Source organism: Ursus maritimus, unplaced genomic scaffold (assembly GCF_017311325.1).
Source record: "Ursus maritimus isolate PB19 unplaced genomic scaffold, ASM1731132v1 scaffold_18, whole genome shotgun sequence".
Taxonomy (NCBI): domain Eukaryota; kingdom Metazoa; phylum Chordata; class Mammalia; order Carnivora; family Ursidae; genus Ursus; species Ursus maritimus.
The window spans coordinates 2,503,627-2,522,534 of NW_024424230.1; the positions used below are offsets into that span (position 1 = coordinate 2,503,627).

General features: G+C 58.7%; 1 protein-coding gene across 8 annotated transcripts in view; it reads left to right on the top strand.

Moving 5' to 3' along the window:
- LOC103658422 (myelin basic protein) overlaps window positions 1–12,934 on the top strand; it is a 114,528-nt gene extending 101,594 nt beyond the window's left edge. For 5 of the 8 annotated variants that reach the window (XM_040632422.1, XM_040632425.1, XM_040632430.1 and 2 more), the window contains 5 exons: window positions 326–433; window positions 2,414–2,449; window positions 2,827–2,859; window positions 5,989–6,099; window positions 11,438–12,934. In XM_040632422.1, coding sequence (XP_040488356.1) covers window positions 326–433; window positions 2,414–2,449; window positions 2,827–2,859; window positions 5,989–6,099; window positions 11,438–11,482 — 333 coding nt within the window. In that variant the 3' untranslated portion in view covers window positions 11,483–12,934. Of the gene's footprint in view, window positions 1–325; window positions 434–2,413; window positions 2,450–2,561; window positions 2,784–2,826; window positions 2,860–5,988; window positions 6,100–11,437 lie in introns of those variants that run through there. The other 3 variants (XM_040632424.1, XM_040632427.1, XM_040632428.1) reach the window with 2 other exon arrangements.
- The last annotated feature ends 5,974 nt before the right edge of the window (window positions 12,935–18,908 follow it).

The following is an 18,908-nucleotide window of genomic DNA, read 5'->3' on the forward strand; positions in this document are numbered from 1 at the left end:
TATCCACGGCAGAAGCTCAGGGAAGTGATAGCGTTCTCGCACGGCTTACTTACCCTGCGCCCGTCTTCGGCGGACTCACCCTTACATTCTCTTCCCTTCCCCCATGCTGTGACTTCAGGGCCCTGACGCTGGCTCTGTGGTGGACATGCTGCCTGGTCCCCTCCCGGCCCCACGAGTGTCCTGGGTCGTGGCAGCCATGCCCCAGCATAAGGTCTGATCCCAAAGAATCCAGATGCACCCTCAGGAGAGGAGAGAGGCAGCTTTCCCAGGGAGGCCAGAGCAGAGGGCGCGACCTGACCTGAGCTCATCGCGCCCTCTCTTTCAGGATGGACATCACGCAGCGAGAACTGCCCACTACGGCTCCCTGCCCCAGAAGTCGCAGCACGGCCGGCCCCAAGACGAAAACCCCGTAGTGCACTTCTTCAAGAACATCGTAAGTGCTCTCATCCCGCTGTGAGCGGCAGGCAGCAGGGAGATTCGAGATTGCAGGGGCAGCAGGTGCCTGGCCACAGCCTCATTCACTGATGACACTGACTCTACTCCACGGGGGACTGAGTCTATCCCCAGGTGACCCTGAGCTCTAATCCACGGGGGACTGAGTCTATCCCCCAGGTGACCCTGAGCTCTAATCCACGGGGGACTAAGTCTATCCCCCAGGTGACCCTGAGCTCTAATCCATGGGGGACTGAGTCTATCCCCAGGTGACCTTGAGCTCTAATCCATAAGGGACTGAGTCTATCCCCAGGTGACACTGAGCTCTAATCCACGGGGGATTGAGTCTATCTCCAGGTGACCCTGAGCCCTAATCCACAGGGGACTGATATATCCCCAGGTGACCCTGAGCTCTAATCCATAAGGGACTGAGTCTATCCCCAGATGACACTGAGCTCTAATCCATAGGGGACTGAGTCTATCCCCAGGTGACCTTGAGCTCTAATCCATAAGGGACTGCGTCTATCCCCAGGTGACCTTGAGCTCTAATCCATAAGGGACTGAGTCTATCCCCAGGTGACCTTGAGCTCTAATCCATAAGGGACTGAGTCTATCCCCAGGTGATCTTGAGCTCTAATCCATAAGGGACTGAGTCTATCCCCAGGTGACACTGAGCTCTAATCCATGGGGGACTGAGTCTATCTCCAGGTGACCCTGAGCCCTAATCCACAGGGGACTGATATATCCCCAGGTGACCCTGAGCTCTAATCCATAAGGGACTGAGTCTATCCCCAGGTGATCTTGAGCTCTAATCCATAAGGGACTGAGTCTATCCCCAGGTGACCTTGAGCTCTAATCCATAAGGGACTGAGTCTATCCTCAGGTGACCTTGAGCTCTAATCCATAAGGGACTGAGTCTGTCCCCAGGTGACCCTGAGCTCTAATCCACAGGGACATGAGTATGTCCCCAACGATGCCTCCCTCCTCCTTAGGGTGAGGTTGGCCATGGGAGCTCAGGCCTGAACCTGGTCACAAGGTCCAAAGTGCATCTGCCACTTATTGCATTTTGTGTTCTAGCAAAGAACTCACTCTTTTTGTGACTAACATACTATGAGATGCTAAACACAGGCTTTGCAGACCTATGGAGACAAAAAGGTTAAAGAGATGAAAAGAAGAGTGGTTGTCAGAGTTTGTGGCCAGGGAGATGAACAGGGGGAGCAGAGGGGGTGTTAGGGCAGTGGACCTACTCTGTGTGATACGGAGGTGGTGGACATCTGACGTCATGCATTTGTGCAGACCCACACCGTGAGAGGGATCCTTACTGTGCGCGGCGAGCGTCACTTAATGGAAGCGCGCCGGCCTTGGTTCCTGGGTTGTAACCCATGGGCCGCGCGTGCAAGGCCGTGGTAAGTAGGGAAACAGTGTGCAGGACAAGAGAGCGGAACTGGCAGCTCTCTAATTTCTGTGCATTCTTTCTAGAAACCTGAAAGTACTCTCAGAAATAAAGATTGAAAAACAAAAGCAAAACCACAAGCTTCTCATCCTAAACTTTTGTGCAGCAGGCGTTTTAAGAGGGTCTTTTGCGTGTTGGCAAGTGTCAGGAGCCCCCGGCCCGAGAACACTCCCCCCGAGGCTCTGAGCATCAGGGGACACTTTACGTCCAACTCCGAGAAAGCGTGGCTGTCGCCGGGTGTGCGGCCTGTGTGCCCGGGAGCCCCAGCGGGACTGGAGGCTGTGGATGTTCCCATTCTCTGAACGCTTTCAGAGTGTTCTGGAAACTCGGCCTGGCGCGGGAGTCTGGTCCTATAGTCTCAGTGAACGAGGACAGGAACGGGGAGGCTGGGAGGAGAGGGTGACTTCCCTGGCCCTGGGGCTCTCAGCCAACCGGGGCTGGTCAGGAGCAGGACGGTGAGCTCCACGGGGGTCACGGGGGGGAGAGAGGCGCCCGCCCCCACTCACCGGCCTCTGTGTGCCTTTGCAGGTGACACCACGCACGCCTCCTCCATCGCAAGGAAAGGTAAGACCTGTGAACGTTGTCAGTAACTGCCACTCCATCTGTAGACCTTCCCTGAAATCCCTAAATGCACCAAAGAGAGGGCGGGCCTCACAGCTGCCCGACTTCACCCCAGAATTATGCCGCATGGATCCCAAGTAGCCCAGGCTGAGGAGCGCACCAAGCAGACAGTGCTGCTGGCTGCCAGCTCGCTCTCCTCGTCACCCTGGTCCCGAACCCGCCCTGAGCTGCCCCGGCGGCCGCTGCCGGCCCGGGATCCAGCCCGTGTCAACACCGTTCACGCGCTCAGCACGATCCTGATTTGTGTTTCTTGTTTATTAAAAGACTTTTTTTCCCTGCCTTGATCACAATGTCACTGTTTCTCTCTCTTTCTCACACAGGGGCGAGGACTGTCCCTCAGCAGGTTTAGCTGGGTAGGTGACCCCCCGCGTGTCCTCGCGGCTCCCTGTCCCTTCTGCTCCTCACAGCTGCCCGGCGTCCGTGCTCTGCTCGGCGAGGTTGCCTGACGGCCCCCCTTCTTCCCCGTCAAGCCCGTCGCCCACGCCGTCGGGGGCCGCCGTCTCCTCCCGAGGGGAACCGAGGGCCCCGCCGCCGACCCCGCAGTGGGGCACAGGCCCCTGCTTCCGCGCCGAGCGGGAGCCTCCCGGGAAGGAGCGGCTCCGTGCTGAGAAAGCTCCTGACTTCTTCCAGCACCAGGGGTGGGACACCGGTCCCTGCGGGGAGACCCAGGGAGGCCCTGTGCGCGGGCCGTCCAAGTGATCTGCTCCGCCCCCAGACTGCCACTTGGCTGAGGAAACGCGGTGCCGCCCCCAGTCCCACGGCCTAATGAAGCCACGAGATCTGGGGTTTGATGGTGGTGGGGCCATAACAGCAGCTTAGACATCGGGAAAGTCTTCTGAGGAACTGTGGGTTTGGACACCGAGAGCAAAGAGCCCATCAAGATTTTCAGTGGCCAGCTTGCTCACTTTCTAGACCCGGTGCCACTGGGTGTCTGAGCCAGCCTAAAATGCCTACCGGTGTATTCTAGCCAAACCTATCCACTTTACTTAACGTAGATGCCAGAGACGGTTCTTCCTTTGCCAACGCTGTGTAACTTACAGGCCAGGAAGCCCGTCTGCCCTGAAAACGCAGCCCGACTCCCCAGTGCACGGTGCGAGCACTTGCTGCTCGACTCATAAGCATCACACTCATGAATGAATCAAGTTTAAAAGACTGAGAAAGGAAGGAGGGAAGAGAGAACCGTAGGGGGGGGCTGGGAGGGGGAGCCCCGCGGAGAAGGTACGGGTTCCATAAGCTTCCTGCGTTGCCCCAGCACGTTCTTATATGGAATTTGCTGGAACACTTTAAACAAGTGTATTTGAGTTTTTTCCAAAGCTAATGATTTTGCAAAAAGAGGCCAAGCGTGTAGGAAACACATGGGCTGGGGCCTCACAGTCAATTAATTTCTGACTTTCTGGGCCAGCAGGAGACCAAGATGACACTGCAGAATGAGCTCTTGTTTTGGTAACCCCTCGGCCTGCCTCCTGACTTTCTAGGCGTGGACTCTCGGGCGTGTTGCGGAGTCACCGGGGAATGTGCCCGGCCAGAGCCCAAGGCCCTCCCTCCCTCCGGGCATTTAGAGCCTGCTTCACCCAGCAGCTAACCAGAGAGACCTTTGCTTCCCTCTGCGTCTGCGTTTGGGGGCCTACTAATCTTTATTCCGTTTCTTTTTTTCCAAAGCAAACTCCTCTTCTGTATTTCATTTGCTTGAGTGTCTGTCTCCCTGAGCTACAGGACGGCCTTCCCGCTCGGAGTTGGTGAAAGTCGCCCATTCTTCTTCTAAACCATGTCGAACGTTTCTTGCTAAATTCCAGGTTGTCCAAAGATAGAAGTGGCCAAGAATGTGAAAGGAGGAAAAGTCCGATTATTTAATCTGAAAACCTGTGCTCGAGTTTTGTTCTCAGAAGCTCCTAGTTTCGGAGAAAAGCAATAGAGACAGGAGCATTTAGCCCTGCAGTGCGAGGGGCAGTTTTCTGCCACATCGCATGTCTGCACGCCTTAGCCGTGACCTGTCCCTCTGGGGGATGTCTAGCAGTGAGCGTACCCACGAAACCTCTGGGCCCCAGGGCAGCCCGCCCTCCACCTGCCGCACCCCCTCCCTAATGCCGCCTCCAGCACCTCTAGGATCAAGGGAGGGGCTGCTTGGATCTGCTTTCCCGGCAGCCCAGTCACACGTGCACGCACGTTGCAAGGACTGCAGGCCGAGGCGGAGCGGTCTGCACCTGCCCCAGACGACGGGTCTGTTCTGTGCACTAGATTGCTAAGAGCAGCCCACAGAGTCTCCCATGTCCTGCTGGCAGGATCTGAACTCTCAGACCCTGTCCGCTGCAGACAGACCCACAGGCAGACAGTGACTTCATCCGCGATCCCCCAGCATGCTTGGTGCCCGCGTAACACGGCGTCTGAGGCTGGAGAGCCTGTGCCGCGAATGCTAACTTCCCTGTGACTGCACCACCCGAGCCCCCCGACTCCTGCCTCGTGTCCACGGGGGAAGTTCCCGTTCGAAAGTAAAGCATCCTCGGAAATAAACTGGTCATAGGACGCGGATGTCCTTATATTTCAGCAGTCCCCTGCCACTGCTCTGTGCCACACAGGAAATTGCTTCTTCCCTCCCGGGCTGGGAGGCCGGCTTGACCTGTCCTGTCATGACAGCGAGCACGTGCCCAGAGCCTATAGGCTCTGTTTGCAGAACAGCATGTCTGTGAACTTGCAGTACCCTCCCAGCCACCTCGGAGGGAGGGGCCATTTATCCCCATTTTATAGAAGAGGAGACTGAGGCTCAGAGTGGCTTTGACACTTGCCCGAGGTCACACAGCTAGGGAGCAGAGAGCGAGGGCTCCGTCCAGGCTGCTGGGTGCCCAGGGCTGTGCCCTGATTCTGTGCGGCAGGGACACGGCTTGCTGGCCGGACCTGCCCCTTCCCTCCTTCATGACCAGCCCAGGCCCCAGGGCCCCCAGGAGGGTCCACACATCCCCTCTCGGGGCACCCCAGCTGTGGCCAGGGGAGCTGGTTCCTGGTCATCCCAGGGAGAGCCTTGTCCAGACAAGAGAATCTGAAGCTTGTCTTTCTGCTTTAGAGAAGTATGGGCCTCACAATTTTGCTAAGTGCAAAGGTCTGTATCCTCCAGACCTCCAACAGAAGGGAGCAGACATGAGGAATCTGCACAGAGACGCAGGCAGGGACCCCCGCACAGGGGCCTGGCCTCCTGCAGCCTCGGCCCAGGGAAGTGCCTCCTGGGGGGAGAGCGGCCCCTTCGCTCCCTTCCTGCGGACAGGTGGGCAAAGGCTGTTCACCTGGCTTTGCTCGACCTTGCCGCTCTTGTCTTGAAAGCCGCATGGTGGAGCGGATCAGGAGTCTGACCTTTCAGTGAGACCATGGGGTGCACATCTCCCAACGCACGGCAGCCCGGGCTGGCCACCAGGGCGGCGGCTCGGCCCTCCGCGCTGCTGGCTGCCCTTCCCCACCCCGCAGGGCCGCCCTGAGAGCTGTTTGGTCTCTTGCAGGGAGCCGAGGGGCAGAAGCCAGGATTTGGCTATGGAGGCAGAGCTCCAGCCCACAAGGGACTCAAGGGGGCCCATGACGCCCAGGGCACGCTTTCCAAAATCTTCAAACTGGTAACGTAACCCTTTTGGACTTCAGGGATGCGCTGGGGGGGGGCAGGGGGGGCTCCAGGCTTTCCACTGCTGCTCCTCTGGGGTTCACCTGCCAGGCTGGCTGGTTCAGGGAGCAGGACTTAGCTGCAGGGGCTGGTCCAGGCTCCCCCGGGGACCTTGAGGACACGTGGCGTGAGGGGTCCCATGCAAGGCTCTGCTGTGCCCTGGGGAGGCGGGAGTGGCTGCAGATCTTTGACCCCCGAGGAAAGGTGCAGTAGCCGAGTGACCAAAGGGGGAGCTCACGGATCAGGCAGGCAGAGATCCCAGGGGCCACATGGGAGTTGCCCGATACAGACACTGGAGTCAGGCCCTGGGGCTACTGTTAGTGTGTGACCTTGGCAGGGCCCAGGCACCTGGAGAGGGCTTGAGAAGACAAAGTAAGAACGGCAGGTGGGGCTGGGCCCTCCGGCCTTGGCCGGGACACCGAGGGGCCAACAGTGCTGCTAAGCCTCAGAGAGCCCCCTGCGGCCCATTCTCGGCTCTAATCGAACCTGAGATTGACCTCCAGGGGTGGGGAGGGGCCGTTTGGCCTCCCTTCGTTCCTGGACCCTCTCACAGGCCCCGGAGCTTACAGCAGTTTCCAGGGCTCAGCCCCAGCTCCAGGGTAGGCGCCGTGAGCAGGCCGTAGCTGCCCGGAGGCCGGGCGCCCAAGAGCCTTGGACACGGGACCGACCCACCAGCAGCCGCTGTCCCCATGGGCAGAGGCCTCAGATGAACACAGTGACAGGTCCACGCCCCTGCGGCTGCCCCAGTGCGGGGCTGGCAGTGAACCCAGGCGGGCTGTGCCCACGGTCAGGGGCCAGAGCCTACCCAGGCACCCCGTCCGTCTGCAGTCATGCGCATTACACTGGCAGGTGCTGGGGGGGGGGCTTGTAAAGAGCGTGTTCTCGTGATGGGGGACAGAACATGGTTGGAATGAGTGCCACCAAGAAGAGGCAGGGCAGAGATGGCTGCTTACCGTTCTAGGGAGGGGGCAAGACAAGGCCTCGCTGGCCAGGGTTCGAGGAGCTGGCCACACACCTGGGGACAGCCCCAGGCTGGGGGAAACAGAGGGCCTGGAGCAGACGGGTCAGAGAGGTAAGGGGTTCCCCACGCAGAGGGCCCCTGTGACCCGGGTCCCGTGATACCCTACGACTTAGGTGTTCACGCTGAAAGGCCAGCCGTGCGTCTCTGGCAGAGACCAGCCAGATGGGGCTGGGGTTCCTGCAGCCCCCCTCCAGGGGCTTGGCAGCAGAACCGACATCCCAGCACTAGCCTGCACTTCAGGGCTCACGGCTGGAAGGGGACAGGGGTGCCCCCCACCCCAGTGGGGACGCATGGCACCTTCCACATAGCCCGGGACTATCCCCAGGGCTGACTTAAGGCTCACGGGAGCGCTGTTCGTGGTTGGACAGGGAACAGGTGCTCACACAGGAGGACGGCCAGGGAGAACCGTTGTCTGAGTCCACATTCCCACGTACTTTCTCATTAGAATAACAACCGAGCAGCTGTTTCCACTTACTCTGAACCCGCACGAGGCCCTCCGCTTCCTTCCTTCATGTGGTAAGAGCCGATACTGAACAACGAGGTGCCCCAGTCAGCTCCCTTTCCGACCTAAAGAAACGGAATCAGCAAGACAGATGCCCGCACTTACGTGTGTTATGGCAGGAAAGGCATCAGAAAAGGCATAAAACCCCAGGATGCTTGCAGCACCCCGCCGAGAGAAAAATGAATCATGAAGGATTTCACGTTTATCCTTCTTGGATGAGGGATTGGCATCGTCACAAACAAAGACAGACAAGATGCCCAAGTCAGAGGGGACGTGGGCCGGGGCTTAGTTCCCAGGCACCGCCGCGCGCCCTGCCCTGCCCTGCCCGTCGGCTGGTGTCTGGGCCTCGCAGACAAACACGTCATGGATTCTCACCCACGTGAAAGCTTCGTCACCTGTGTCTTCCGGCGGGCGGGCACGTTCTGGGGGAGGCATGCGTCCATGGACACTGCACGTTCTAGGGGGTCTGGGTCACGGATGAGAACAAGAGTGTCCCCTTCGCTCCACCTGTCCTCAGACCACCCGTTGGGGTCACAGTAGGCGACTCGATTTAACATTAAAGGCTCTGCTATGCGAGGCTTGGCGGTACCGGCCCAGACATCGGGCGGCTGGAAGGCAGGACCCGGGCCTCCTGCAGGCTCCAGGTCACCCCTGGTTCAGGCTCGGCCTTGGTCAGCCAAGCACAGGGCTCCCCAGTCACCCTCAATAGGGCTCTAAGCTGGGTGAGTGTGCTTTCTAACTGGCCTACTGACACATCAAGGTCTTACAATTTATGGTGGACTAATTTGGTCTGTAACCCAAATAGTCATGAGGGGTCATGCGTGTGGTGTCCCGTGGTCGGGATGCTGCAGGGTCGGCTCAGCGAGCACAGGCGTGTGGAACGAGTCGAGATTCAGTGGGTGCTGGGCCCACACAGAGGTGAGGGGAGGCCGCTCGCTGCCTGGGAGGAAGTCTGTCCTACCCAGGAAAGGGCTTAAATCTGTGCACGGTGATCAGCAGATGCGCTGACTCGTTTCACGTCTGGTCGAATGCAGGCAGGATCCTCTCCTCAATAGAAATGCTAAAGCAAATCTGAGTAAGGAATCAAATTCTGCCCCCACATTCAAGTCACCAGGGTCATCACGATATGTCTGCCAGGTTCTGAACCGTGGCAGTGAGACGGTGGGGATGAGGAACCTGCAGGAGCTCTGGGTCCAAACCCAGAAGCGCATTCAGAATAGCGATGTTTCCACGAGTGGCCAGAGCCTGGCCAGGCGGGCACGCGCATCTGACGCGTCTGCGATGCCCAGACCATTTCTGGGCTCCCCCCAAGGCTTCCTGCACCCAAGCGTCCCAGGTGGGAGCCCAGAGGTGTGCGGCGGTAAGGGTTTCCCTCTCGTCTGTGAAACGTAGATGTATCCCCTCCTGGGTGAGCGATCCCCGTGCAGGCGGCGTAGTGACAGCCAACGCCACCGAAGGAAGGGCCAGGTGGCGGGGCAGGGGACCGTGTGTCTGTGCCTGCTGCTCCCAGCCAGGGTGACATGCTCGCAGGTCGAGCTGGCCAGCCCTTCCCTGTCCAGCAGGTTCATCCGGTGCGACAAACAAGCCTGTGAGGCCCGTTTGTTTTTAATCGGCTCAAGGTTCTCCTGCATTTGCATTCGTACAAAGTGCTTCAGAAATTCTAAAGCTTCTATAGAGTTCAAGGGAAGCTTCAGGTTATCAAATTCCAGTTAATATGGCTTTCATAAGATTTTACTACATGACATGTTCATGAACTGGCCAGCCATGGTCAGAGGGCTGGATGAGTCTGCACATGAGGTTACGATCGATTGAAAACAATCCCTGCAGAGGCGAGAAGGGCTCCAAGGAGGTGGGTGGGGACGGTGGGTCTCCCAGTATTTAAGGGGGTGCCATTACCCTGGACTGTCCGTCCCTGTGGGTTGGAAACTGGGTGGAAAGCCGTGGATTTCTCCCAATCACTAGGGAACCGCATCGAAATATAATGAGTTTCTTATTTCCAAATGCATAGCTGAGCTCGCTTCCCGCACGGGTGCGGAAGGGGGGACGGAATGCACGACTACCCGCAGGTCCCATTCCTTCCCCACCCCAGACACGGCTTCAGGCCGGCCTTCTGCTAGTGCTGAGCCCGGGCCTGACCGAGTGCTGGCGTCGACCCATTCGGACATGCTGAGAGCATGGCAGAGAGGAGAGTGTGAGACCCACACGGCAGAAGTGCGGGTTCGAGCCCTCACTCCGCCTTTGGCTCAGTGGCTCTGGGGACGTTACTCAACGGGTCTGTGCTTTGGCTCCTCTGACTGGAAAATGGGGATGCTAAGAATTCCCGCCTCCCAGACCAGCTTTCTCTCTCCACCACGGTAGAGACTTGGTAACTGTAGGCACAGTCATAGAAAATAACACCAAATGCCCACCATTGTTTTGCTTTCAAAAGGAGCCCTCGGGAAGTGGAAGTGCTGGGTCACGGGACTGGTCCTGCACAGACAGGGGGACGCGGCCCATTTCGGCAGAGGTGCGCTCTGCGCCAGGAGCGGGGGTGCTGGCCCTCTTCTGGACTAGGTCTCGCTTGAAAGGGAGCCGTGCAGGCTCGTTTCCCGGGGATTCGGGAAGCGGGGAGGTAGTGCAGACGTGCTCAGGGCTCCCCCCGCGGGCAGTGCCGAGGGCCAGCCTGTCGGAGGCCAGCCGGGCGGACGAGAGCGCCACTCCCGGTGCAGGGACAGGAGGGTAGCTTCCCCAAGGGGCTCGTCACGTACTCCAGAGGCTGGGATTCCATCAATGTGCTCACATAGGAAACCAAAATCCTGTAAAGGAGTTGCTTAACCACATAGAGATTCTTTCGAGAAAAGTACAAGCCTGACAAATCTGAACTCTCCTCCCGTGTGTTGACTGTGCTGTGGGGAAGGCATCCTTGGCATTAGGCTTCCGTTACTGACGTTATGGGCAACGTGGCCAACGCATGCTTAGAGGGGGTCGGTGTCCGTTCAGGACACATGTGCCGTCTGGTAAATAGTAGGTCACACATACCTTGCTTCCAGGGGGCTCACGGCCTCCAGGGAAATCTTTGAGAGATGAATTTCACATTCATAACCGAAGGATAAAGAGCCCACGACTTGAACAAGAACAGGAATGCCAAGGAAGGTGCATTTCCCACTGCTCCCGAAGGACATGCGGACTCACGAGCTTGTCACCTGCTCAGAGCCGACGCCACGCCCCAGCCCCCCTCCAGCGATTGCCTGTCCTGGTTTTAATTTCAAATTGTGTTTGTCCAGAAAGCATGTCCGTTCGGGCTTTGAAGATCCCTTGAGGTCAAGGGTTGGGGACAGCGGCTCTGGGCCGTTGGCCAGTGTTGGTGGGGCTCAGCAGGGCGCACACGACAAGAGAGACCGTCCCCGGGGCAGCGCCGTGCAGCTCCCCAGAGATGAGGCTGTCCCTGTCGTCGTGTGTAGACGGTTTCCCTCGGCGACCCTGGACTTTAGAAACAAAGTAGCCGTTGAACGTGTGCTCACGCGGACGCCCAGTGCTCTGCCCCCCGAGGGGCAGCGGGCCGTGGGTCCTGGGATGAGGGCCAGGGGGCTTCTCCGAGGGTCCCTGAAAACCAGATCAGCACTTGCTCACACGTGTCGTGAGCCGTGGAACCAGGGCCTCGGCTCTGGTGCCGTCGTGTCTAATAGAACGAGGCGGTTTGCGACCAGGCCGCCCCGGGCGCGGGGTCCCGGCACCAGGCACGATGCCGAGGCTGCCGTGCCCATCGCCTAACTGCGTGTCTCCTTTTCTCAGGGAGGAAGAGACAGTCGCTCTGGATCACCCATGGCGAGACGCTGAAGCCCTGCCTCGTGGTCCCAGAATCCCGTCCTCCGCTTCTTAATATAACCGCCTTACGATCTTAATACCGTTCACACACTCCGTCCCTGCAGCAGACACCCCCGCCTAACGTCGCTGAGCTGTGCACGCAGCAGGGCAGGCACGCCGCGTCCTGCCGGCAGTTTCCGGCCGTCGGCGCACAGAATATTAAACAGTTACTCGTGTCTGAAGACAACGCGTTCTCGGAGTTCGCTCCACGCGGCGGCCCCGACGCACCCCCGAGTTCACCCTCCGTCCTTGGCCTCGCTTGGCTGACTCGGCATCCCCGGGCTTTGCGGGCACTGCCGTGGCGACACTGCTGTGGACACAGGGACATGTGCAGGCGGTGAGGACTGCTGATCGAGCTTCCTTTGGTTTCTTTCCTGCCCTTTGCTCACCTCCTAACATACACTTACTCTCCCTCCAGGATGAGGCAGTCGGGAGCGGCACAGGGGGCTTTTGGTACGTGCAGTGCGGGCGGGCAGCTGTGAAGAGTCTGGGTGGTGGGCGCGGGGGGGCGCCTGCAGGCAGCGGCTGCCCACCACACCTGGTTAGCGGAATTTGGGCGCGGCAGAGAGGGGACAAGGAGGCAACGTTGGGCTGGGCTACGGCCCCCACAGGGAACAGGATCTTCTTGGAAATTAGGTGACGGCACAGCGGGAGCCAGAGCGGCTTCTACGAACAGCCTGTTTCCCCCCAGAGCCCAGCAGGAGGGTCCAGGGAGACGCTCGTCTCAGAGCGGGACTGGAGGAGTTTTCTGGGTGGCCTCACCGTGTCACCCTGGTCACTGCGGGAGGTGACCGGCGGTACGCTTCTCACAGCAGTGCACGTTGCTGACCCTAACCTTCGTGGACACATAACCTTCCGTCCGCTGGCATCCGAGACACGGACGTGCATAGTGGATAGGCTTCGGAGGGCCCGCTCCCCAAATCGCTGAGCTGGCCGTCGTGGGGGCCGGGCCTGGCCGGCCCCATGAGCAGAGACGGGGGCTCCTCTGAATCGTGTCTTTTCTAACTTGAGCTGACCTTCCCTGTGCCCCTTGTAACATACTGATCCTGCCTTTTGAGTTTAGCGTATCTCTCAGAGGCCTTCCACGGAGCCCCACGCCGGCATCGTCCTCCCTTAGAACGCAGATGAGAAATAGTCAGTGCATCAACATAATCCCGTCCTAATTCCGATGTCCGGTATGGGTTTAATATAATGTCTATTAATCTATAGCCTCAATGATGAGAGGGTTATGGGGGAACAAGGAGCAAAATTTCATAAACAAAACCTCCAAATTTCGTGACACACACACACACTCCATCTTTGAGCCGACTCTTGGCTGAGTGATCTCCACGCGTGGCTACACCCGGACAGCGTGCGCTGGGACGGTGGGTCTCGTGGAAAGTACACACTATTCTTGAATATTGAAATAAAATAATAAACTTTTAATGATATTTGCATGGGTGTCTTCTTTCATCTTTGTTCTGGTCTGTAGAATGTGACCCCAGCAAAGCGGGGATCAAAGATCGTGTCTCGGGGGTGGCGCGGGGGCGGGCTGTGCCCCCGGAGGCTGGGCTGCGGCCCGTGCTGCCCGAGCGGGTGCTTATCGCCAGATGCCTTTCGCATTAACAAGAGAAAGTGAAACAGAGGTCACGGTTAGGGCACTGATTTGCTAACTTACAGGGAAAAGAATTTTCACGTGAGCTGAAGAAACCCTGGGAAACTACTTTTTGCCAGGAAAAGCCATCGACAACGAGGGATTTGGAAAATTCTGTGTCGGTCATTGTTTTTGGTTACAACAATTCTGTTTCAAAAAAGATAAGCCGAAACCGAAATCTTTGTTTTGTCTTGCTTTTAACTGAAGTCCTGGTCCCCTTCTGTCTCGGCAGCTGAGCGGCTGTCGGCACTCGTGAGCGTAGGAGGGCCGCCCCCATGCGGGGACGGTCCTGGGATGGCTTGAGCCTCCTCGTCTGGAGCCCCCAGACCCAGGGTTGTGTGCATTCCTCCCAACGCCGACACCAGGGAAGCCTGCCCCGCTCGCCAGGCACCAGCCCCTTCCCTCCTCTTTGCCCCCCAAACCCTTCAGACCGAGGAATCTGGAAAACCACGCACAGAGAGGCACATTTTCTTTTTAAGATTTTATTTATTTATTTGACAGAGAGAAAGGCAGCGAGAGAGGGAACACCAACAGGGGGCAGGGAGAGGGAGAAGCAGGCTTCCCTCCGAGCGGGGAGCCCGACGTGGGGCTCAATCCCAGGACCCTGAGATCATGACCTGAGCCGAAGGCAGACGCTTAACAACTGAGCCACCCAGGTGCCCCCCATTTTTATTGTTTTAAAGATTTTATTTCTTTATTTGACAGCACACACGCACAAGCAGGGGGAGGTGCAGAGGGCGAGGGAGAAAGAGACTCCCTGCAGGGCTCGATCCCTGAGATCACGACCTGAGCGAAGGCTGATGCTTCACCAATGGGCCACCAGGTGCCCCGAGAGTCACATTTTAAAAACAACGTTCCTTTAGTTGGCAGGTCTCTTCTAATGTTGCAGGTATAGGAAGCTTATTAAATAGTAAACCAAGGGTAAATCCTAGAGTAACCCCGCAACTCTTGCAATTCAACACTCGGATACGTAGTTCAAACAGAGAAAGGAGATGGGAGCCGAACCTCGGCCCGCACGTCCTCCCTGAGCGCTTACCACGAGCTCTGCCCAGGCCCCGGAAGAGCACTGGGAACCCCAGCCCCAGGCAGAGCCCAGAGGTGTCCGAGGGGCAGGGGCGGCGCGGGAGGGACTCCCCATCAGAACGGAAAGCCACACAACCACGCTTTCTGTCCCCCACGCCGCTCAGGGTAGACCTGGACATGGGTCGGCTCAGTCGCACCGCCAGGGCCAAAGGGCTGTGCAGCTGGTGGCAGAGCGTGAGCCCCCAGAGCCCCCCAGGGTGGACGCCGCGGGCAGAGCAGATGGGCCGGGGGACAGAGGGTCTGACCGAGGGCGCAGACCCAGGGCCGGGCTAGCGGGGCGTGGAGAGGACGCTGCGTCAGGAGACGAGGTGCCACAGGGCATGCCGGCTCTGGAGGTTGGGGTGGGCTCCCCCTGCACTTGGGTTCGTGAGGAGAGAGCGCGGGGACTGCGGGTACAGTTCTCGGGCTGAAGGAAGGACAGGAGCACAGCCGTCGGGGTCCCGGAAGGCCATTCCGGGGGCGAGGGGCTCCGAGTACAGGAGGCCGGGTCCCAGGCCGGGGCACAGCTCCTCGGCTCCTCGCGGCTCCTCACGTGCCCTTTCCTCGTGTGCCACACGCCTGGCGTCTCCTGTCCTGAGGACCTCACCCTGCGGCCCCGTGGGGAGCAGAATTGCTCCCCAGAGTCCTGCCTCCGGAGACAGCCAGGCAGGGAGTGCGGGCCTCGGCCCAGGGCCGTGGGGGGTGCGGCTCCCTGGACAGCGGCTGTGTACCCTTCTCTGGCAGCAACACTACTTCCCACGCCCCCATCTGGGAAGATGCTAGAATTAACCCCAGGACTGGGCAGGAAGGCCCTCTCCTCCCCGTTCCCAGGGAGGCGACAGCATATTTCCTATCTCAATTTCTCTGCTCTAAGTAGTCACCGCAGTTCCCAACAATGTGACACGTTGGCAGAGTTGGCCACGCATGGTCCGCGAAGGCTGTGTCGCTTGTGAGCCATCGGGCGCCAACATGACACACGGGACAGCTTTCCTTGAAGTGGAAGTAGAACCACTGGTCTGCTTTCCGCGAAACGGGGATTCGGTCAGCAGCTCCTTCACCGGCCGGCGAGTTCACTCTCACCACGTGGAGGCAGAGGGAGGCTCCGCAGCCCACGTCCCACCCTGTGGGACCACATGATCCTAATGGCTCCAGGAGCGCATCCACAGTGGAGACCCAGGAGTGCTCTTCACATGGCGGATCCTTCCACCACGTGTCCAGTGCTGGCTGGGGCTCCCACCCCAGCCCAGTGCCAGCTTCTGAGCTAAGCCAACGAGGGCAGATCCAGAGCAGAGCGTGGACACAGGGACAGGACGCAGAGCGGTCGGTGACGGGCCTCCGCGGCTGCTGAGGGAAGACAGACACCAGGGGTGCGGGTGCGCCAGGGAGGCGGGCGGGGCTGTGCACCCCTGGGAATGGCTCACCCGCCGTCCTGGGCCCCGCCCACACCTCCTGGACCAGAGTCCGCTTTCTAAGAAGGCACTGGGGTGCCTGCACCTTCAGGACCCGCCCCGCCTCCAGAGGCCAGCTACGTGGCTGCTTCCTCACAGCGAACGTGGCAGAAGCAGCTAAGACGACGAATGCCACGGCCACGTAGCTGGGCACGGAGCACCCTAGTCCCCACAGGGACACTGCTTCTGTACCTTGGCAAGCAGACGGCAGAGAGAGGGGCACGTCGAGGCTACTGCGAGGGCAGCAGACGAAGCAGGGGCCCCAGAATGCTCATTAGTGAACGTGGCTGTTGTAACAGGCAGCTCTTCCCTTTCCCCCCCCAGGAGGGCAGGGGTGGCCAGGGGCGGGCAGGGGCGGGCAGGCCGGCCTGTGAGGAGGGCAGGCGTCAGTGCAGCGAAGCAGATGTAGGGTGGGGCTGGAGCGCGGGGGACGCGGAGGGCTGGAAAGCGCCCACCGTGCTGGGTGGTGCTGGAGCCCGGGGAGGGGCCGCGATCAGCAGGTGGCAGCGCGCCCTCCCCCGCGCATCCCCGCTCTGTCCTTTCCCAGCGGCAGCCGCAGGCCTCCTNTCTTGGATTCTAGACGCTGCTCTCCACAGAAGGGAACCAGGGCTCCTTGGAAAACGGCTGGTTCCCGGGCAGAGACACAGCAAGAGCGCGATCTGCTGTGTCCGCTGGGAGATGGCGCTCCAGGAACAAAGTGGCCACGACAGAAGGGCTCAGGAGCTGCCCGGAGGGGCCTCGACTGGTCAAATCTGGGCATACTGGGGCATCAAGGTAGATCCTTACACACCGCAGCCCATGAAGTAGGACAGGAACCCCCAAGGCCGCACCAGCATGAACACAGGATCTGAGAACGAGGACAGGAAGCTCTTCCTCGAACGGGAGCGCAGGCAGTTAGTGTAGAAATAGCGCGACTGGCACTCACCACCAGGCCGGGGCTGGGGAAGGCGCCGGGGGCGGGCCACGCTTCACGGTCCCGCACAAACGTCTACTGCCCTGAGGGGAAATGATTGAGGAAAGCCGACATCGGCACCACCGACGGGACAATCGCACACGACTGTCACCTTCGTTAAGAAGAAACAAGAACACAGCATCATGTCTGCGATGTTCTGACCAAAGCTGCACCGTGAAGAAACCCTGGAGGAAAAATTGGGGGACCATCTGCTGCACGACTGGCCCGTGGTTTTCAGGAACGTCACAGCAATGCGTGCCACGGCCGCAAGAGCAGGGTACCGCTTCCACCCTGGATGGCGTCCGTGCATCTGAGGACGTTACTGGCCACACTGGGCAGCGCCCGAACGGGGTCTCTGGCGGGGGGTCATAAAGCCTTCCGCGTGCTCTCCCTGCGACGTTTATGTCAACTGGAAGCCGCTTCAAAAATACAGGGTTACACGGAAAGGATAAGGACTTTGGGTTATTAAACTTGAGGAAGATGATTCAAAAAGAATCAGGAAAGGTGCAGAGTGGAGAGTCTTGGCACAGACGGCCAGCTGTCGTCCACTGTACCCAGAACTGCGGAGAAACTGGCTGACATCACACCAAGATGTTAATTAGAGGAATTCCTTCCCACACAGCTTGGTTACCAGGGTAACCACGGATTACTTTGCTCTGATACTAAAGCAGAGGCGTAGGAGCGCCTCTGCGATTGATCGGGAATAATGGAATCGGGGAGACGGCTATTTGTCGCCAGAGTGTGAAGCGGCGAGTGCGGTGGCCCACGTTTTCCATTTTTCACTTCGTCCTTAGGGACTTTGAGGCTTTCAAGGTACAGCACAGCATGAAATCTCCCAGCGATAGGCACGGACGGTGCGCAGTGAGTCAGCATGGACACCGGTGATCAAAACCCCCACGTGCGCGGTAAGCTGAGCCAGGGGCGTCGCAAGGCCTCCAGAGAACGGACGACCTTGCCGGCCACCGCGAAGCCTGCGCGCTTCTCCCCGACCCGCCAGCTCCCAAGAAGCCCATTTCCTGGGCCGCAGCAGAGGGTTCCCAGGTCAGAGACAGAGGGGATTACGCGTCACCGCAGTGGGGTAGTCCCAGACCTGAGTCCCACAGGCGACCGCAGGCGGGCCAGGCGATGCCCAAGGCACAGGGGTTGTGTTGCGGGGAGGAACTAGAACTCAGGGAAGGCAGCGAACTGACCTCGCCTCGGAGGGAGACACGCCGTGATCACACTGGTCTGTCACGAGGCATCCGCGCCCAGGAAGATGCTCGGCCTCCCGACGCGTGTCCTGTACAAACAGCCTGGAAGAAGAGATCCAGATCAAGGGCAGACACGAGACACGTACAGGGGCATGGGACGACAAGCGGAAGGAAGGGACTTAATCAACTCATTTTATAGGCAAGGGGACGGGCCCGGAGAAGTTCACTGAGTGGCCCGATGACAGCCAGCCGTCAGCGCCAGGGCTGGGGTGACCGGAAGTCCCCAGTCACCCCACCCCTCCGCTTTGCTGGCGCGCAGGATGCCTTGCAAACTCACGCCTTTGCGTTTATATAGGAATCCTCTCTACATCGTCCGGGAGCCAAGCATGCCAGCAACACTCACCTGCAGAAGCACTACTGTAGAGAGCTGAGGCAATCCTCTGCAAGGAACAGTTTCTCCATAATGGGATCATTCTGTTTGAAACCCCCTCCCCCACCCACCGTATTTTAGAAGTTAGTAGAGAACATTCCTCCTACAAACAAGCAACAGACACAGTGAAACGATTTACCATTCCATCTGAGCAAAGTGCAGGAAAAAGAAAAACCCAAATCAGTTTAGGTATTTCCGTCCAAAAATGTATGGAGTCCCTGCTTCTGTGCTACGGGAGTAAGGTGGACAAAGGACAAAAGATACCCTTCATTTGTTCTTTCAACAGGGTAATGACTCCGTAAGTTTCACACACTGGAAGTCTGGAAATACATCTCTAAGGAGGATCTGATGCTGTAACGTAAACTGACTGCACTGGCATTTCTGGGCAAGTCCAGTCTCCCACACGTCTCCCGAACGGACACACTGATCCTGGGATCGAGTTCCATTTCATTACCAGTCACTCTCAACTACCTCACAAGGAAGAGGAAATGGACAACTACCCTCAAGAATAGAAAACAAGACGTTCTCACACCCTTCAAACCCCACGGATCTCAGTTCATTACAAATTCACCATCGCTGTGTTGGGTTAACCTCACTGTAAATGTCGCCTACAGAAAACATCCATCTTTAAACAGTTGTAACTCACCCCAAACCCAAATAAGTAAATATACAGGAGTTTTAAAA